Source organism: Solanum verrucosum, unplaced genomic scaffold, assembly GCF_900185275.1.
Source record: "Solanum verrucosum unplaced genomic scaffold, falcon-dt-bn FXZP01000285.1, whole genome shotgun sequence".
Taxonomy (NCBI): domain Eukaryota; kingdom Viridiplantae; phylum Streptophyta; class Magnoliopsida; order Solanales; family Solanaceae; genus Solanum; species Solanum verrucosum.
Window position 1 is genome coordinate 565,633 of NW_026019934.1, and position 22,176 is coordinate 587,808.

At 37.6% G+C, this 22,176-nt stretch overlaps 2 protein-coding genes and 1 pseudogene across 2 annotated transcripts; all 3 read left to right on the forward strand.

Annotated features, from left to right (window-relative positions):
* Window positions 1–931: 931 nt before the first annotated feature.
* LOC125833387 (probable protein phosphatase 2C 43) lies at window positions 932–5,993 on the forward strand (annotated as a pseudogene).
* A 5,756-nt stretch (window positions 5,994–11,749) lies between these two features.
* LOC125833423 (probable protein phosphatase 2C 43) lies at window positions 11,750–14,319 on the forward strand. The gene is made up of 4 exons (XM_049512575.1): window positions 11,750–12,053; window positions 12,843–13,207; window positions 13,656–13,871; window positions 13,956–14,319. The coding sequence occupies exons 1-4, from the start codon at window positions 11,750–11,752 to the stop codon at window positions 14,244–14,246; spliced, it is 1,176 nt and encodes a 391-aa protein (XP_049368532.1). The 3' UTR covers window positions 14,247–14,319.
* A 3,797-nt stretch (window positions 14,320–18,116) lies between these two features.
* Window positions 18,117–20,624, forward strand: LOC125833357 (probable protein phosphatase 2C 43). The gene is made up of 4 exons (XM_049512501.1): window positions 18,117–18,420; window positions 19,098–19,462; window positions 19,860–20,072; window positions 20,157–20,624. Exons 1-4 carry the CDS (start codon window positions 18,117–18,119, stop codon window positions 20,622–20,624), a joined length of 1,350 nt encoding a protein of 449 aa, XP_049368458.1.
* Window positions 20,625–22,176: the final 1,552 nt, after the last annotated feature.

Sequence of the window (22,176 nt, forward strand, 5' to 3'; positions counted from 1 at the left end):
GTTGGAGGGAACTTGGTGTCATGGAGGAGTAAGAAGCAAAGTGTTGTATCTCGATCCAGTGCAGAATCTGAATACAGAGCTTGTGAAATTGTGTGGATACATAATCTTTTAACTGAAATTGGGTTAAAGCATCACATATCAACAAAACTCTAGTGTGATAATCAAGATGCTCTTCATATTGCCTCGAATCCAGTGTATCATGAAAGAACTAAACATATTGATGTTGACTGCCATTTTATTCGTGAGAAGATTCAGGAAAGGCTAATTTCCACCGGCTATGTGAAGACAGGAGAGCTACTAGCTGATTTGTTCACAAAAGCATTGAATGGGACTCAGAGAGAAGAGAGGGAATCAAATATTTTTCATTCAGTGTAAAAATGAGGAATCGATACAATGTCCAGCTCATCACTTTGTCAGTTACTGATCTTAACAGAATCTGATCATCCCTAACTAACATTACCACCTATCTCTTCAACAAAAACCTTCTATATATCTCTTCAAGAATCGCTTAGTTTCTGTTGCAATTCTCTCTCAATAACTGCATTCAGTTCAAAGAGAAAGATCTCTTATCCTACTTCATTTTCAAGCTACATTGATCATTTCTTAGTCAGTTGCAGTTCTTCTACTTCGTTTTGGTATCTCTGTTGTGTTTTCTTTCAACCCATTATGGTGTTGATGTGAAAACAGAAGTGGGGTTATTGAATTTTCTGTTTCTGCACATTTCTGGTTTCTGGGTGTAGTATTGATTGATATTCACGAACTTCTACTCTGTTTGTGTGTGTCATTTGGATTCTTTCTTGGTTTTTTTTTTTATCGAGATTGAAGTTTTAGTGTTGTTTGTTGGGAATTCAGGGAAATTGAATTTGGATTTTTGTGGGTTTTTCTGCTAGTGTTGAAATATTGGAGTTTTGGGGTACATTTCTACATTTTCGATCAGCTATTAGCTATATATTTTATAGTTTTTTCAGTTTAAGAAGGAAATGAAAGATGGTTTCTTGGCTGGATAGGACTGTAGCAGCTTGTTGCCAACCTTTAGGTCGAAATGTCGGTTTGAGCAGCGGTGAAGATGGTGTTCTGGGAGGTGAAGATTACCCATTGCTATGGTATAGAGACCTTGAGAAACATTCATGTGGGGAGTTCTCCTTTGCTGTGGTACAGGCTAATCAAGTATGTGAAGATTATGGCCACGTTGAACCAGGTCGTGAAGGTACCTTTGTTGGGGTTTATGATGGCCATGGTGGCCATGATGCTTCAAGATTTGCCTGTGATAACCTTAGCCGGCATTTAATAAGTGAGATCAAGTTTCTGTATTTCCATAATTTTCTATTTATTTATTGTTAAAATAAAATACTTGTTGCAGTCTTTTGACAATGGAATTTATGGTGTTTTTTCCTTTGCATTGTAAATTTTACTCTCATAGTATTACTCTTGAAGTTTCTAGTTCTTTGATTTGTACTACTATTTGTTATTTCTTGTACTTCGATTGTATTATTATCTGGTTGTAGATACTGTTCATTTTTTGCAGCATATTTTGTCATGCTATTTTTAGTATCTTGTCGTGGCTTCTTCAATTATGGTATTCCTTTACCCGACTGCTTTGTTATGCTTTTTTTTTTTAGTCGAGGGTCTATCGGAAACCTTCTAAGGTAGGGGTATGGTATGCGTACACACTACCCTTCCCAGACCCCCCCTAGTGGGATTACACTGGTGTAACATCCGGCAATATGAAATAATTGAAGAGGCTTAGAATTGGAAATTTTCATTTTTTGGAAAGAATTTAAAGTTTTGGAAATTTTGGCTAAGTATGGAAAATGTGAAATTTTGGCCAACTTTGAACAGCCATTAATTCTAGCTCAGGATGAGTTAGGTGGAATTCCAGTTATGGTTGCAAAGTTCGTGGAACGACCTTTCCAACGCCACCGAGTTTGCTCGATTCCGAGTTCGTATGAGGGAGTTATGACCTTCGAAAGTTGGGCAGTTGACAAGGAGATCCGTCCGGGAATCATTAAGGGCATTTTAGTCTTTTCCCTAGCCAATTCTTTTGAGCTCATATTGTTGTATTAGGATGATCTTTGGATCATTTTTGTCCCATTTTTGGGTAAGAGAGAGTTAGGGTTCTTGTGATTGAAGAAGAGAAGAAGGAGAAGAAGAAGAAGAGAAGAAAGAGGAGATTGTCAAGACCATTGTGGAATTTCGTCGGGGGTGATCCCTATCAAGGTATGTGAGTTTTTCCGTGTGGGTTGATCCTTTCCCCCACACACACCAAGTTTATTCCATGCTTTGAGAAAAGATTGGGAGTTTGTTGTTGAAGTGTTGAAGTTGTTAGTTGTTAGTTGTTGTTGAGGTTGTTGGTGATGTTGTTGAATTTATTGTACGTTGTGAGACATGATTGGGTCGTATATTTAAGTTGAAACCTATTGTATGTTGAGGGGATTATGATTCTAAGAGCTATGACCCTTTAGAGGTTGATCCACCATCGATTTGCAGAAGTTTCTGGGCTGTCGATCCCCATCTACGGGACTGACCTACGGACCGTAGATAGAACAACGGTCCGTACTGGTCAACCGTCGATTGGGACAGAAGTTGGGGTTATGGGGCGTCGATCTACGGTCGCGACCTACGGTCCGTGACCTGACCTACGGACCGTAAGTCCGTACCGTAGGTCAACACTTAGTCTTTTTCTTAAATGAAATTCTGGGGAAAATCTCTGACGAAATCTACGGACCTGCAGTACGGACCGTAAGTCCATCTACGGTCCGTCGATGGCGACCGTAAGTCCCATCTGTGTCACCAGAAATCTGAAGTCTCAGCCAATTTTCCCCTCTTCTTTTCTCACTTTCTCATACATGTTCCAAAGTAATTCACCTATGTTTTATAGTTGTTTTCGACGTTCCAAAGTGCGTCTAAGCGTTCAAGAATCCTTCCATAACATGTGATCGAACACCTTGAATTCATAATTCCAATTCAAGGAAAGATAGTTCCAAGTCAAGTGAAGTTTCAAGTCGAATAAGAGTCTTAGTTTCAAGCTAAGTCATGAGTTTAAAGTTGAATTCTCTTCAAAAAAAAAAAGGGAGAAAGCTATTAGGGAACTAAGTATTCCCAAAGGAGGTTGTAAATGCTATTATATTTGAATAAGAAGGGAATCCTGTTTTCTTTCCCCAAAGGAGCCTTTGGGCTAAAGTTTTGAGTAATTATCTCAATCAAAGAAAGAAGTTATTTTAAAAGCATGAGCCAAAGTATTTTTGGGAGTAGTATTGAGCACCGAATTGGGGACACGAGTTCATATTAACTCAACTCTCCATAAGAACCATGCGCCAACATGGGACTTGTCGTATCATTCTTTTTAGATGATCACGCAAGATTAGGCTAGTGGATCCACTAAGCAAAAGTAAGGTCCTATATCGATGGCAAGGTATAGGATGGTCCTTTGGCAACGTGAGGTAAAACGTTGTATCATCACTAAGGCTCGTAGTGGTGGTTGTCGGTTAAAGAACCTCCCACAAAAGCTGTTTTATGTTTATAAAAGAAAAATGGAGTTTGTTGTCATTTTATCCTTAACGATCTAAGTTGTTTACATTCTTTTACAAGCTTTATATGTGTGGCTCGTGTCTTATTGCTTTACTTTGAGTCTAGTTATGTATATGAGTCGTTCAGAGTCAAGGTAAGTGATCTCTTGTTCCCTTTTCAAGCTTAAGTTGTTTTTAGCGGTCCAGCTCGCATACTCGTACATTCTATGTACTGATGCCAGTTGGCCTGCATCGTTTTATGATGCAGACGCAGGTACCCAGGATCAGCATCCTGCACGCCGTTGATCCAGTTGAGCACTCTAGAGTCAGTGGTGAGCCTCCTTGCTTCCAAAGGGCTCAGTTATTTTGTTCTCTTAGTTTTGTTTATTAGGGTGTTGTGGGGTCTGTCCCAACATCCATCTAAGTATTTTAGAGGCTTCATAGACAGACAGTCAGTCAGTCAGTTAGTTTTGAGTCTCTTATCTATGTATATATGTAAGTATTCTATTTTGAGACTCGAGCTGCCTTTTTGGCCAGATATGTATCATTTAAGTTGTTTATGCCTCTGCATAGCATTGAGTTATTCTGTTGAGTAGGTTTCCGCTGAGTTAAGAAAGCCAGGCCAAGGGTTCGCTTGGGGCCAGCAATGGTCTCCGAGTGCCGGTCCCGCCCAGGGTGTAGGCTCGGGGCGTGACAACTGGGTATGTTGTTGTTGTTGTACTGTAAATTTTAATGCCTCATAACAGCAATTTATGATTTCAAGTTTTGGTAGAAAAGATATTCATAGTGATCTTCTTGATTATGTTTATGCTCTATTGCATGTTGTAAGAGTGTTAGTGATTTTTTCTCTTAGTGTGTCTATAAGTAATTGTATAGTAGAAGGTTTCAATTGTCACTATGGGTTGTGCAGTTTTCTCGCAGCTTAGGCTTTGTTTCTCCTTCATTTGTTGCTGTAGTACTGGTTTATGTTTCTTCTTCAGAGTGACAAACAGCAACATAGAGGAACAGGATCATCTTTTTGGTACTCTTGAGAATTTTCAGGCGAAGCAGCTAAACACACATTTTTTTACAGTGCTTGCTCAAGAAAAGGGAACAATAGATGAAGAAGTCCTTAATAATGCCTTTGCTGCAACTGAAGATGGCTTCCTTTCTATTGTGAAAAGGGAATTTCATATTCTTGATCCAGCAATTGCGTCAACGGGGTGCTGCTGTCTGGTTGGTGTTATCTGGAAAAGGACATTATATGTTGCTAACCTGGGGGACTGTAGAGCAGTATTAGGTCATACAGGAAGATTCAATAGGATTTTTGCTGAGCAATTGACTAATGATCATAATGCTAGGATCAAGGAGGTCAGGGATGAACTGAGGGCTCTGCACCCAGACGATCCAAACATTGTGTCTTGTGTCGGAAGAACATGGCGTGTTAAAGGCATTATAAAGGTTTGCTTTTAAATACTAATTTTGAATTTATATTCTGATATCTCATGACAGATGCTCATTCTTTTTAATCAGAAGCAATCTAGTTTCCATCATAGTCCTTAATGTTATCAAAAGATTAGTGAGCTCAAACTAAATTTGTGTAGTATTTATCAGGCTCTTAATTCTAGTTTCTTGTCACATTCGATGGCTTTATCCAAGAACAAGACATTTTTAACCCAAATATGCTTTTGGACACCTCTGAAACTGACCTAAACAAAAATTGATTTGTCAATTTGTTACATTTTGTCACCTTGGGAAGTAATCTGCCAAATATACTGAATAGAACTATATCTGCCTTTTAATATATGTGTTTCCTTTTATGTTTGTTTCTGCATCTTTTAGGTAACTAGAGCAATTGGAGATGTATCTCTGAAGAAGCCAGAATTTGCTCATCGTGCAATGGAACCTTTTAGGCGGCCAGTAGTAAGAGCTGATCCATCTGTCTGCTCAAGAAACTTACAACCATGCGATAGATTTGTTATATTTGCTTCTGATGGGCTGTGGGATCTCTAAAGCAATGAAGAGGCTGTACAAATTGTGCATACCTACCCTAGACAGGTATCTGTTATTCTGACACTGGCATTTATTTGATCAAAATGTCATGTTTGTATGGTTAAACTTATTTTGTTTATCCAATATCAGGGCATAGCTAGAAGACTTGTTCTATCAGCCCTGAATGTGGCGGCACGTGCAAGAAAGTTGAAGTACGATGACCTTATGAATTATGACAAAGGTGTCAGGAGGGCCTTTCATGATGATATAACAGTCGTGGTCATCTTTATAGATCACGAGATGCTGAATGACGAATTAACTGTGCCTGGAATGTCAGTTCGAGGATTTGTAGACACTCATCGACCATCAGATTTCAATATTGAGCAAGAGGTTGCTACAGAGTCCGAACTCACAGAGACCGAGCCCACAGAGACCGAGCCCATAGAGACCGAACCCACAGAGACCGAACCCACAGAGACTGAACCCACAGAGACTGAACTCACAGAGACAGTATAACAAGTTGTTGGCACTTGTTCTTCTAGGGAAGCCTGGATGTGGGAACTTTCTGATCTCCCATGTTTGCCTCGTTTTACCAATTTACATTTTGATATACAGTCCAGATGAACAGCAAGACTATTAGGTTACCCATATGCCACCACCATCCAAATGGTCATGGGCAAATTTTTGAATGTACAAAGACATGCTGAGGAAACTGCCTCCTATTGTTTGTTTACCACAATATCTGTCAATGTAAGGCCATAAAAGTTGGCATTGTGGTCCAAAAAAATAAATACATTCTGTTTCAAGCTGTATACACATGAACCCCACATTCTTGCCTTTTGAAGATTTCATGCTTGTTCTAAAAATTCTCCCTCTCTGTCTCTCTCTTACACACACAAACACTCAGAGCTAGGGGAGAGTTTCATCTTAACCCCTTTGTCTGAAAATTACATCAAATAGTTTTATGTGTATATCGTAAATGTCATGGAATCCATTTGGCTTCTTCATATGTTTTACTTTTATATTTTATATCCTCTTCTGACGGTGCTACAAAACCATAAATTTTCTTGTGCCCTTGTCCGAAACTATGCAAACATTGAATGAAATTTGGTGAAAATAAATCTTTTTTCTAAATTCTACAGAAGTGTTTGTAATGATCCCGAACAGATTTGAAATAACAAAGTATTTTTTGAGACGATTTTCGATTATATTGGTAACTGAATTGAAATACAAACTAAGCTAATAACGGAAAGAACAGAAAATGGGGAAGTTGAATAGTAGCTCCATGGCCCGATAGATCTGCAGAACTAAAAGAGAGATAGAAGAGATTTAGAAGAGATTGAGAATGAAGAAATTGGATAGAAGGAGAAAGATTTTGGAGAAGAAGATACCGTGCAAACTCATGCCTTCTCTATTCTGTTAGTCGGTTACATATACTGTTTAATCAAATTGGCTGAGTTGGCAAGTCTGACTAATCCCAACCTTCGAAGCTCAGTAACTCGCGATTAATCTCAACCCTCCACGTGGCAATTATTATGACTACATTCTGAATAAACCCCAGCTCATGACACTCTACCCCTTGAAAATGATCCTTGTCCTCAAGGATCTAGTAGTCAAAATCTGGAAATTTTGCCTTGATGAACTAGTAATCCACCAAAGTTGCATCCTCAAGAGGTAATTTTGACCACTGCACAAGCACTCTGACAAACGTTACGTTTCACCAGTTTTGAAGCAGAAAGGACTTCACCAACATAGCTCTGTCTCTTGGTTGGACAGCTTACAAGCAATGGATGAAAAAGCACAATATATTTTCTGTCACTAGGTATTTCAAAATACTATACCCTTCCAGAACCTTCACAGCCAATATTCATTTGCAAAGGGAGGTTGAAAGACATCTTGATCTAGTGTGGAATCAGCTTTCTTTGGTTAATGCTTGAACCAAAACCTTTTTAAGTGCTGCCCTTATCAATATAAAATTCTTTCCATTTGGACAAGGACATCTGACTAGTCCAAGAGCAAACATAAATTCTGGAAAATTCAGTTGTAAACTAACTCTTTCGAACCAATTGCCCAGCCAAAAGCATTTCTCAATTCCCTTATGACTTTAGCAGCACGAAAAGTCCCCTCTTCTTGATTCATGTACTCTTCTCTATTCAGCTCGATAAACAACTGGAAGGCAACATTCAAGTTTGCTTTTGATTTATTTACGCAATGAGACAAAATCATGCAACCGATCATATATTCTAAGCCAATCAAGTTGCCACCTGGGTCAAAAGTAAGTCGCACATTCTTCATCAACTTACTGAGTTTGACAACGTCATTATTAGCAGAACTACTAATCCCAAAATTAACCAACCACAAGGTTGGTACAGGTGCATCAATATACCAGCTAATGGATACTTTTTGTTTTCGGAAACCGTGCTCTCATACCTGTTGCACTTCAACTCTCTGGTGAGTGAGTCTTGAGTGTCCAGCTGCTAAGTCATTCTTGATTACCACATGATATGTGGAGAATTTTCAAGGTGCCAAATAATGCAGATGTGTAGCTTTATAACTTGTTCTTTGGCAGCAAACAACAAACATAATGTCAGTTTGTGATCCTCCCGTTTCTTTCTTCCTTAATAGTGACTTAATGAACCTCAGAAGATATCTTATTTTCATGAATGTTTCTGCATCCAGATAATAAGAAAGGAGATTGTCACCTTGAAAAGCATCTACAACAGAATAAGGAGGGCGCTGTAATATAGAGCAGGAAATTTCATCATGCTCTGACTGAATGAGTGGTTGTACGTTCCTGTAAACTACAAAGCCTACAATAGCAGTTTCAAAAATGATGTTTGGCCCAGATGAGATGAAATTTAGAGCTTCAATACTTATTTCGCTTAATCCTTTTCTCAAAGCAAGCTCTGTCCAGCCAACAACATAAGCAGAAGGGCAAACAATAGTCCATTTTTGTGTAGCAACTGGCGCATTCTTTCTGTCAGGCCAGAGAAATCACTACGCAACAAAATGATATTTTCAACGAACACTGGGAAAGAATGTTTTATTTCTCCAGTTAACACCAAGGTCTAATGCTACCTCAATTACTAAATTCATCTTTTGTGCTTCAGGCTCCTCTAAGCTAAAGTCATACTTCTCGACAATCAGACTAAAAGCCAGCACATCTCCACTACATATCCCTGGATTCCATACAGCAACAACCAACTCATTTTCAACTAAAAATAGAGAGAACTTGTTCTGAAATCTTATAAATACGTGTACTGCTTGGACATGATTCCTTCCGGACATTTCATCAAACAAGTGGGAAACAACTCCTAGTTTCGTTCCCTTCAATTTCCCTTTCATTACTACATATGTAGAGACTAGTCCACTGACCAAAGAAATCTCACCAATACGTTGCAAATTTAACTCATGAGTGAGCAAGTAGACAGATGTTTTACCTGCTATTTCAACCTCCACTGTTGTCATGATAAACTTGATCTCTGCCATCTTTTGAATTTGTAAAGGTGCAATTGAAACAGCTTCTGTGGTTCTCTTCTCTGCCTCAATTTTGATAGAGTCATTCAATGCATTGCACTTCTCCATCACCTCATCAAGACAAAAGTAGCAATGGCAGTCAATGCTGCATATGCAACCATAGACGCAAGAGTTACAATCACAGTCCAATCCTCGCACTCCTTCAATTGCTTAACATTCACAACTATTCCAGTCACTCCATCCGTAGCCAAAGTGGTTTATGACTCCGTCAACCTCTTTTTTGATTCCACAAACATCTTCGTTGAATTACTACCCACAGTCGAGATAGGTTCGTTGCTCTGATACCAATTGTAATGATCCCGAACAGATTTGAAATAACAAAGTATTTTTTGAGACGATTTTCGATTATATTGGTAACTGAATTGAACTACAAACTAAGCTAAGAACGGAAATAACAGAAAATGGGGAAGTCTAATAGTAGCTCCATGGCTCGATAGATCTGCAGAAATAGAAGAGAGATAGAAGAGATTTAGAAGAGATTGAGAATGAAGAAATTGGATAGAAGGAGAAAGATTTTGGAGAAAAGATACCATGCAAATTCATGCCCTCTCTATTCTGTTAGTCGGTTACATATACTGTTTAATCAAATTGGCTGAGTTGGCAAGTCTAACTAATCCCAACCTTTGAAGCTCAATAACTCGCGATCAATCTCGACCCTCCACGTGGCAATTATTATGACTACATTCTGAATAAACCCCAGCTAATGACAGTGTTTTAGAACCAAGAAGGGAATGCCATATTTGTCTAAATTCTACTGTTGGTTCAAAAAATGAGATATAAAATTCTCAGAGTCTCGAATAGTTATTTACTCAATTTTTTGAAAAATGATAGGAGGTAATTCAATCAAACAACCTTTTATGATTAATTTATTAAATGACTTTTCTTAATGGATATGTCAAAATCTTAAACAACATATCAAAATTAATGCGAATAACCCAATTCAAATGACTCATATAATATAAGATGGTTTGCTCTCACTGAGTCATAAACAACAACAGAGTGAGTGTAATCTCACAAGCGGCGTTTGGAGAGGATTGTTAGTTCACAGCCTTACCCCTACCTTGTATGAAAAGAGAAGTGATTTTCGATAGGCCTTCATTCGGCTCAAGTAAAACATATGAAAATCAAGAATGGGAAGGAAATACAGTAGCAAAGAAATCATGCTCAAAATACTGCGAGAAAGAAACAGTAGCCACAACAAATAATATGATAACTAAAGCAAGAGAATCAACTGGTAATAACAACTAAGCTTATACTAATCTGTTACAAAAGTTGTGGGATTCAGGTCTTTTGAGAATCCATGAATTCATCAACAATGAAAATCCTGCCTGGCCTTCTTTCCTATGCCAAATTTACATGTTCCCTTAAGTCTTTCCTGCACACTAGGTTTCATACAAAGGACTTGGGCCAGTTGAAGTACCTTTTGGGAGTAGAAGTGAACAGAAGCAAGAAGGGAATTTTTTTGTCTCATAGAAAGTATATTCTTGACCTTCTTGCAGACACTGGAAAGTTGGCAGCCAAACATTGTAGTGCTCCAATGGTTCCTAATGTGCATCTTATGAAAGATGATGATGATCCTTTTGATGATCATGAGGGAGACAGAAGGTTAGTTGGAAAGTTAACTACCTTACTGTACTCGTCCTGATATTGATTTTGTTGTTAGTCAGTTTATGTCTGCACCTACTATCAAATACTGGCAACTTTGGAACAGATTCTATGCTATTTGAAAGGAGGTCCTGGACTTGGCATATTATATAGCAATCACAATCATGCTCATATTGAGTGTTTTGCAGATGCCGATTGGGCTGGATCCAAAATTGATAGAAGATCTATTACAAGCTAGCTATTGTGTCTTTGTTGGAGGGAACTTGATGTCATGGAGGAGTAAGAAGCAAAGTGTTGTATCTCGATCCGGTGCAGAATCTGAATACAGAGATATGTCACAGTCTACATGTGAAATTGTATGGATACATAATCTTTTAACTGAAATCGGGTTAAAGCATCATATATCAGCAAAACTCTGGTGTGATAATCAAGCTGCTCTTTATATTGCCTCGAATAAAGTGTATCATGAAAGAACTAAACACATTGATGTTGACTGCCATTTTATTCGTGAGAAGATTCAGGAAAGACTAATTTCCACCGGCTATGTGAAGACAGGAGAGCGACTAGATTATATGTTCACAAAGGCATTGAATGGGACTCAGAGAGAATAAAGGGAAACAAATATTTTTCATTCAGTGTAAAAATGAGGAATCGATACAATGTACAGCTCATCACATTGTCAGTTACTGATCTTAACAGAATCTGATCATCCCTAACTAACTTTACCACCTATCTCTTCAACAAAAACCTTCTATATATCTCTTCAAGAATCGCTTATTTTCTGTTGCAATTCTCTCAATAACTGCATTCAGTTCAAAGAGAAAGATCTCTTCTCCTACTTCATTTTTCAAGATACATTGATCATTTCTTAGTCAGTTGCAGTTCTTCTACTTCGTTTTGGTATCTCTGCTGTGTTTTCTTTTAACCCTTTATGGTGTTGATGTGAGAACAGAGGTGGGGTTATTAAATTTTCTGTTTCTGGGCATTTCTGGTTTCTGGGTATAGTGTTGATTGATATTCACGAACTTCTACTCTGTTTGTGTGTGTCAGTTGGATTCATTCTTGGGTTTTTTTGATCAGCTATTAGATATACATTTTATAGTTTTTTGAGTTTAAGAAGGAAATGAAAGATGGTTTCTTGGCTGGATAGGACTGTAGCAGCTTGTTGCCAACCTTTAGGTCAATATGTCGGTTTGAGCAGCGGTGAAGATGGTGTTCTGGGAGGTGTAGATTACCCATTGCTATGGTATAGAGACCTTGAGAAACATTCATGTGGGGAGTTCTCCTTTGCTGTGGTACAGGCTAATCAAGTATGTGAAGATTATGGCCACGTTGAACCAGGTCGTGAAGGTACCTTTGTTGGGGTTTATGATGGCCATGGTGGCCATGATGCTTCAAGATTTGCCTGTGATAACCTTAGCCGGCATTTAATAAGTGAGATCAAGTTTCTGTTTTTCCTTGCTTTTCTATTTATTTATTGTTAAAATAAAATGGTTGTTGCAGTCTTTTGACAATAGAATTTATGGTGTTTTTTCCTTTGCATTGTAAATTTTACTCTCGTAGTATTACTCTTGAAGTTTCTAGTTCTTTGATTTCTATTGCTATTTGTTATTTCTTGTACTTCGATTGTATTATTATCTGGTTGTAGATACTGTTCGTTTTTTGCAGCATATTTTGTCATGCTATTTTTAGTATCTTGTCGTGGCTTCTTCATTTATGGTATTCCTTTACCCGGACTGCTTTGTTATGCTTTTTTTATTATTTTTAGCCGAGGTTCTATCGGAAACCTTCTAAGGTAGGGGTATGGTATGGGATTACACTAGGTATGTTGTTGTACTGTAAATTTTATTGCCTCATAACAGCAATTTATGATTTCAAGTTTTGGTAGAAATGATATTCATAGTGATCTTCTTGATTATGTGACATGTGACAGAGTTGCAGCATTTTTCCATTCTGTTTATGCTCATTGCATGTTGTAGCAGTGTTAGTGATTTTTTTTCTTAGTGTGTCTATAAGTAATTGTATAGTAGAAGGTTTCAATTGTCACTAAGGGTTTTGCAGTTTTCTCGCAGCTTAGGCTTTGTTTCTCCTTTATTTGTTGCTGTAGTACTGGTTTATGTTTCTTCTTCAGAGTGACAAACAGCAACATAGAGGAACAGGATCATCTTTTTGGTACTCTTGAGAATTTTAAGGCTAAGCAGCTAAACACACATTTTTTTACAGCGCTTGCTCAAGAAAAGGGAACAATAGATGAAGAAGTACTTAATAATGCCTTCGCTGCAACTGAAAACGGCTTCCTTTCTATTGTGGAATGGGAATTTCATGTTGATCCAACAATTGCGACAATGGGGTGCTGCTGTCTGGTTGGTGTTATCTGGAAAAGGACATTATATGTTGCTAACCTGGGGGACTGTAGAGCAGTATTAGGTCATATAGGAAGATTCAATAGGATTGTTGCTGAGCAATTGACTGATGATCATAATGCCAGGATCAAGGAGGTCAGGGATGAACTGAGAGCTCGGTACCCAGATGATCCAAACATTGTGCGTCGTGTCAGAAAAACATGGCGTGTTAAAGGCATTATACAGGTTTGCTTTTAAATACTAATATTGAACACAAACTTATGTTATCATTTTGAATTTTATATTCTGATATCTCATGACAGATACTCATTCTTTTTAATCAAAAGCAATCTAGTTCCCATCATAGTCCTTAATGTGATCAAAAGATTAGTGAGCTTAAACTAAATTTGCATTGTATTTATAAGGCTCTTAATTCTAGTTTCTTGTCACATTCGGTGGCTTTATCCAAGAACAAGACATTTTTAACCTCAAATATGCTTTTGGACACCTCTGAAACTGACCTAAACAAAAATTGATTTGTCAACTTGTTACATTTTGTCACCTTGGGAAGCAATATGCCACTATATCTGTTAAGTACATCCAAATATACTGAATAGAACTATATCTGCCTCGGCCTTTTAATTTTCCTTTTAATATATGTGTTTCCTTTTATGTTTGTTTCTGCATCTTTTAGGTAACTAGAGCAATTGGAGATGCATCTCTGAAGAAGCCAGAATTTGCTCATGGTGTAATGGAACCTTTTAGGCGGCCAGTAGTAAGAGCTGATCCTTCTGTCTGTTCAAGAAACTTACAACCATGCGATAGATTTGTTATATTTGCTTCTGATGGGCTGTGGGATCTCTTAAGCAATGAAAAGGCTGTACAAATTGTTCATGCCTACCCTAGACAGGTATCTGTTATTCTGACACTGACATTTATTTGATCAAACTGTCATGTTTGTTTGGTTAAACTTATTTTGTTTATCCAATATCAGGGCATAGCTAGAAGACTTGTTCTATCAGCCCTGAATGTGGCGGCACGTGCAAGAAAGTTGAAGTACGGTGACCTTATGAATTATGACAAAGGTGTCAGGAGGGCCTTTCATGATGATATAACAGTCGTGGTCATCTTTATAGATCACGAGATGCTGAATGACGAATTAACTGTGCCTGGAATGTCAGTTCGAGGATTTGTAGACAGTCATCGACCATCAGATTTCAATATTGCGCAAGAGGTTACTACAGAGACCGAACCCACAGAGACTGAACTCACAGAGACAGTATAACAAGTTGTTGGCACTTGTTCTTTTCTAGGGAAGCCTGGATGTGGGAAGTTTCTGATCTCCCATTTTTGCCTTGTTTTACCAATTTACATTTTGATATACAGTCCAGATGAACAAGCAAGACTATTAGGTTACCCATATGCCACCACCATCCAAATCTTTGAATGTACAAAGATATGCTGATCTCCTATTGTTTGTTTACCACAATGTAAGGCCATAAATACATTCTGTTTCAAGATTTATACATTCTTGCCTTTTCAAGATTTCTTGCTTGTTTTAAAAATTCTCTCTCTCTCTCTCTTACACACACAAACACGCAGAGCTAGGGGAGTGCAAGGGGGAGTTTAACCCCTTTGTCGGAAAATTACATCAAATTATTTTTATGTGTATATCGTAAATGTTATGGAATCCATTTGGCTTCTTCATATGTTTTACTTTATATTTTATATCCTCTTCTGACGGTGCTAATAATGCGTTTGAGAGGCTACAAAACCTTAAATTTTCTTGTGCCCTTGTCTGAAACTATGCAAACATAGTACGAAATTTGGTGAAAATAAAAAAAAATTCTAAATTCTACATAAGTGTTTTAGAACCAAGAAGGTAATGCCATATTTGTCTAAATTCTACTATTGGTTCAATAAATGAGATATAAAATTCTCTAAAGAGTCTTCAATAGTTATTTACTCAATTTTTTGAAAAATGATAGGAGGTAATTCAATCAAGGGAAAAAGGACAAATATACCCCCGAACTATCGTACATGGTATGCAGATACTCTTCGTCATACTTTTGGGACATTTGTGCCCCTGTCGTCCAAAAAACTAGAGCATATATACCCTTTTATACTAACGGACATACATGTGTCATAATTTTATCTACCGACCCGACATATATTTAATATCGGATCAATGGATAAGATTGTGCCACGTATCCCTATTTAGTCTTCCGTTAGAGTGAAGGGCATATATGCTCTAGTTTTTTTATGGCTGGGGCACCAATGTTCCAAAAGTATGACGGAGGATATCTGCATAACATTTACGATAGTTCAGGGACATATTGTCCTTTTTCCCTTCAATCAAATAACCTTATATGATTAATATATTAAAGGATTTTTCTTAATGGATATATCAAAATCTTAAACGACATATCAAAATTAATGTGAATAACCCAATTCAACTGACTCATATAGTATAGTTGGTTTGCTCTCACTGAGTCATAAACAACAACATAGTGAGTGTAATCTCACAAGCGGAGTTTGGAGAGGATTGTGAGTACACAGCCTTAACTCTACCTTGTAGGAAAAGAGAGGTGATTTCCGATAGGCCTTCGGCTCAAGTAAAACATATCAAGTGTTCTTCATGAGTCTTCATCAGTCTTCATGTGTTGATACACCTTCTCAAAATGAAGTTGCTGAGAGGAAGAATAGACATCTACTTGAGACAGCTCGGGCACTTTTGTTCCAAATGAAAGTTCCTAAACATTTTTGGGCAAATGCGGTTTCTACAACTTGTTTTTTGATCAATCGCATGCCATCTAGTGTACTTGTTGGTAATGTGCCCTATAGTGTTCTTTTTCCAAACAAGTCACTATTTCTAATTGAACCTAAGGTGTTTGGAAGCACATGTTATGTTCGAGATGTTCAACCATTTGTTGCAAAGTTGGATCCCAAAGCAGTAAAGTATGCTTTTTTGGGCTATTCTCGTCTCCAGAAAGGTTATCGATATTATTCTACTGAACTTGGAAGATACTCGGTAACTAGTGATATAGTGTTTTCAGGACTACACCATTCTTCTATACACCTCCTATTTCTACAAGTCAGGGGGAGAAAGATGAATGGTTAGTCTATCGGGTTACCAGTGGTTCGATAGTACCACCAAATGATAGTGTTCATCCATTTTTCGTTCCTTCTATTGAGCACCAATCATGTAGTGTGCCTTCATTACCTGCTCCATTTGTTGCCAAGCAATCAATTACTCAACTTTACTCAAGGAGGCAATGCTGTATTTCTAATTTTGTTTCCTATGATCGCGTATCCTCTACATCTAACTCTTTGATTGCTTCCCTAGACTCCATCTTTGTACCCAAAACAGTGAAGGAGGCTTTGAATCATCCTGGATGGTCTAATGCAATGTTTAAGGAAATACATCCCTTAGAGAAAAATCACACATGGAATTTGGTGGATCTACCCAATGGAAAGAAACCAGTGGGATGTAAGTGGGTGTTCATGTCACGCCCCGAGCCTACACCCTGGACGTGGCCGGCACTCGAGAACCATTTCTGATCCCCAAGCGAACCCTTGGCCTGGCTGACTACTTAGCGAAAGACTTACTCAAGCATTTTTAATTTTAAGTACTAAAGAGAAACCATCTAAGTCAAATATTGTTTGAACTATCTGAGAATACTAAATGTAAACAATAATAGTTTAGCAAAATATCTGATGATAAACACCGAGAGACTCTCTAAAATTGTCTATCTATGAAGCATTTACTGTCTGAGATAGGCGTCGGGACAGACCCACGACAACCTTAAATAAAACTGTTAAAGCAAATAAATGACTAGAGTCCTCCGAAAGCAATGAGGCCTCACCAAAAGCTGGTAAGAAGTTGGGTGATATCAATGATTCACCTGTTGATGATCATGAACACCTGTATCTGCATCATAAGACAATGCAGGTCGAAAGACATTAATTCATTGAATGTATGAGTATGTAATAAGGCTGAGTGAAACATTAACTGGACTGAAAGATTGAAATATAGCTCAACTGAAATAAAGCATAAATATGAGATAAAATCATTTAAGTTCACAAATATAATGCAGTAATATCAATTTCTGAACTGAACTGGAATATGTATATATGTAGAAATACTCTTTACTTTACTGGGGAGTTTCTCTAACCGGCAACCATCACTATGAGCCTCGTGATGATACAATGTCTTACCCACGTTGCCAGAGTCACTCTATACCTTGCCGGAGTATAGAACGCAACTGTACTGATGGATCCACTAAAAAGCCTTCTTGAGGTAGGTGAGGAGTCGCCCGTCTTACGGTACGATCCTATCTACGATTGCTACGTAGTTTATGCGATTTGAGTTATCTGAACTCTTATCCCATATCAGTGTTCAATACTACTCCCAAAATAATATACTTGTATAATATGCTCATAGTTTGATAAACTATTTGTCTGTCTGAATAAAGGGTGAGACCAAGCTCAAATCTGTGAGTCAAAGCTCAAATCTTTCTAAAAATCTATCTTTCAAAGTCATGTATGTAACTTAAATCATGAGAAAGTTTTCTAACTTGCATAGCTCAAAGAGAAGAAAGGGAAACAGATATTTTTCATTGAGTGTAAAAATTAGGAATCGATACAATGTCCAGCTCACCACTTTGTCAGTTACTGATCATCCCTAACTAACTTTACCATCTATATATCTCTTCAAGAATCGCTTATTTTCTGTTGCAATTCTCTCTCAATAACTGCATTCAGTTTAAAGAGAAAGATCTCTTATCCTACTTAATTTTTCAAGCTACATTGATCATTTCTTAGTCAGCTGCAGTTCTTCTACTTCGTTTTGGTATCTCTGTTGTGTTTTCTTTCAACCCATTAGGGTGTTGATGTGAGAACTGAGGTGGAGTTTTCTGTTTCTGGGCATTTCTGGTTTCTGGGTGTAGTGTTGATTGATATTCACCAATGTCTACTCTGTTTCTGGGTGTAGTGTTGATTCTTTCTTGGGTTTTTTTTATCGACATTGAAGTTTTAGTGTTGTTTGTTCGGAATTCAGGGCAATTGAATTTGGGTTTTTCTGCTTGAGTTGAAATATTGGAGTTTTAGGGTACATTTCTACATTTTCGATCTGTACATTTTGAGTTTAAGAAGGATGTTTCGTTGGCTGAAAAGGATTGTATTAGTTTGTTGCCGACCTTTAAGTCGATATGTCGGTTTGAGCAGCGGTGAAGATGGTGTTCTGGGAGGTGAAGATTTGCCAGTTCTATGGCATAGAGACCTTGAGAAACATTCATGTGGGGAGTTCTCTTGTGCTATGGTACAGGCTAATCAAGTATGTGAAGATTATGGCCATGTTGAACCAGGTCGTGAAGGTACCTTTGTTGGGGTTTATGATGGCCATGGTGGCCATGATGCTTCAAGATTTGCCTGCGATAACCTTAGCCGACATTTAACAAGTGAGATCAAGTTTCTGTATTACCTTGCTTTTCTACTTATTTATTGTTAAAATAAAATGGTTGTTGCAGTATTACTCTTGAAGTTTCTAGTTCTTTGATTTCAATTACTATTTGTTATTTCTTGTACTTCGATTGTATTATTATCTGGTTGTAGATACTGTTCGTTTTTTGCAGCATATTTTGTCATGCTATTTTTAGTATCTTGTCGTGGCTTCTTCATTTATGGTATTCCTTTACCCGACTGCTTTGTTATGCTTTTTTTTAGCTGAGGGTCTATCGGAAACCTTCTAAGGTAGGGGTATGGTATGCGTACACACTACTCTCCCCAGACCCCTTGTGGTACTGTAAATTTTATTGCCTCATAACAGCAATTTATGATTTCAATTTATGTGAAATGTGACAGAGTTGCAGCATTTTTCCATTCTATTTATGCTCTATTGCATGTTGTAGCAGTAGTGATTTTTTCTATTAAGTAATTGTATAGTAAAAGGTTTCAATTGTCACTAAGGGTTTTGCAGTTTTCTCGCAGCTTAGGCTTTATTCTCCTTTATTTGTTGCTGTAGTACGGTTTATGTTTCTTCTTCAGAGTGACAAACAGCAACATAGAGGAACAGGATCATCTTTTTGGTACTCTTGAGAATTTTCAGGCTAAGCAGCTAAACACACATTTTTTACAGTGCTTGCTCGAGAAAAGGGAACAATAGATGAAGAAGTCCTTAATAATGCCTTCGCTGCAACTGAAGACGGCTTCATTTCTATTGTGGAAAGGGAATTTCATGTTGATCCAACAATTGCGACAATGGGGTGCTGCTGTCTGGTTGGTGTTATCTGGAAAAGGACATTATATGTTGCTAACCTGGGGGACTGTAGAGCAGTATTAGGTCATATAGGAAGATTCAATAGGATTGTTGCTGAGCAATTGACTAATGATCATAATGTCAGGATCAAGGAGGTCAGGGATGAACTGAGAGCTCTGCACCCAGACAATCCAAACATTGTGTCACGTGTCGGAAGCTCATGGTGTGTTAAAGGCATTATAAAGGTTTGCTTTTAAATACTACTATTGAACACAAACTTATGTTATGTTATGTATCATTTTGAATTTTATATTCTGATGTCTCATGACAGATGCTCATTCTTTTTAATCAAAAGAAATCTAGTTTCCATCATAGTCCTTAATGTTATCAAAAGATTAGTGAGCTTAAACTAAATTTGCGTAGTATTTATCAGGCTCTTAATTCTAGTTTCTTGTCACATTCAGTAGCTTTAACCTCAAATATGCTTTTGGACACCTCTGAAACTGACCTAAACAAAAATTGATTTGTCAACTTGGGAAGTAATCTGCCATTATATCTGTTAAGCACATCCAAATAGAACTATACCTGCCTCGGCCTTTTAATATATGTGTTTCCTTATATGTTTGTTTCTGCATCTTTTAGGTAACTAGAGCAATTGGAGATGCATTTCTGAAGAAGCCAGAATTTTCTCTTGGTGCAATTCCTCTTAGGCGGCCAGTACTAAGAGCTGATCCATCTGTCTCTTCAAGAAACTTACAAGCAGTTGATAGATTTGTTATATTTGCTTCTGATGGGCTGTGGGATCTCTTAAGCAATGAAGAGGCTGTACAAATTGTGCATACCTACCCTAGACAGGTATCTGTTATTCTGACACTGACATTTATTTGATCAAAATGTCATGTTTGTATGGTTAAACTTATTTTGTTTATCCAATATCAGGGCATAGCTAGAAGACTTGTTCTATCAGCCATGAATGTGGCGGCACGTGCAAGAAAGAAGTACGATGAACTTATGAATTATGACAAAGGTGTCAGGAGGGCCCTTCATGATGATATAACAGTCGTGGTCATCTTTATAGATCACGAGATGCTGAATGACGAATTAACTGTGCCTGGAATGTCAGTTCGAGGATTTGTAGACACTCATCAACCATCACATTTCAATATTGAGCAAGAGGTTGCTACAGAGTCCGAACTCACAGAGACCGAGCACACAGAGACTGAACCCACAGAGACCGAACCCACAGAGACTGAACCCACAGAGTCCGAACCCACAGAGACTGAACCCACAGAGTCCGAACTCACAGAGACCGAGCCCACAGAGACCGAGCCCACAGAGACCGAACCCACAGAGACCGAACCCACAGAGACTGAACTCACAGAGACTGAACTCACAGAGACAGTATAACAAGTTGTTGGCACTTGTTCTTCTAGGGAAGCCTGGATGTGGGAACTTTCTGATCTCCCATGTTTGCCTCGTTTTACCAATTTACATTTTGATATACAGTCCAGATGAACAAGCAAGACTATTAGGTTACCCATATGCCACCACCATCCAAATCTTTGAATGTACAAAGACATGCTAAGGAAACTACCTCCTATTGTTTGTTTACCACAATATCTGTCAAAAGTTGGCATTCTGATCGGAAAAAAAAATACATTCTGTATCAAGATGTATACACATTCTTGCCTTTTGAAGATTTCTTGCTTCTTCTAAAAATTGTCTCTATCTCTCTCTCTCTCTTACACACAAAAACACACAGAGCTAGGGGAGGGCAAGGGTAAAGTTTCATCTTAACCCCTTTGTCGGAAAATTACATCAAATTATTTTTATGTGTATATCGTAAATGTTATAGAATCCATTTGGCTTCTTCATACGTTTTACTTTTATATTTTATACCCTCTTCTGACGGTGCTAATAATGCGGTTGAGAGGCTACAAAACCATAAATTTTCTTGTGCCCTTGTCTGAAACTATGCAAACATGGAATGAAATTTGGTGAAAATAATATTTTTTTCTAAACTCTACAAAAGTGTTTTAGAACCAAGAAGGGAATGCCATATTTGTCTAAATTCTACTATTGGTTCAATAAATGAGATATAAAATTCTCTGAAGAGTCTAGAATAGTTATTTACTCAATTTTTTGAAAAATGATAGGAGGTAATTCAATCAAACAACCTTTTATGATTAATCCTATTAAATGATTTTTCTTAATGGATATGTCACATGTCAAAATTATGCGAATAATCCAATTCAACTGACTCATATAGTATAGACGGTTTGCTCTCAGTGAGTCGATAAACAACAACATAGTGAGTGTAATCCCACAAGCGGAATTTGGAGAGAATTGTGAGTACACGGCCTTAACCCTACCTTGTAGGAAAAGAGAGTCGATTTCCGATAGGCCCTCGACTCAAGTAAAACATATCAAAATCAAGAATGGAAAGGAAATACAGTAGCAACGAAATCATGCTGAAAATAATGCGAAGAAGAAACAGTAGCAACAACAAATAATATGATAAGTAAAGCAAAAGAATCAGCAGGAAATAATAAGTAAGTTTATATAAAAGTTGATGGAATTCAGGTCTTTTGAGAATGCATGAATTCCATGAACAATGAAAATCATGCCTGGCCTTCTCTCCTATGCCAAATTTACATGTTCCGTAAGCATTTGAACTTAACAAAATAAACATAATGGTAATTTGAGCTACATCAATGGCAGAAGAAAGGGAAACAAATATTTTTCATTCAGTGTAAAAATGAGGAATCGATACAATGTACAGCTCATCACTTTGTCAGTTACTGATCTTAACAGAATCTGATCATCCCTAACTAACTTCACCACCTATCTCTTCAATAAAAAACTTCTATATATATCTTCAAGAATCGCTTATTTTCTGTTGCAATTCTCTCTCAATACAGTTCAAAAGAGAATGATCTCTTCTCCTACTTCATTTTTC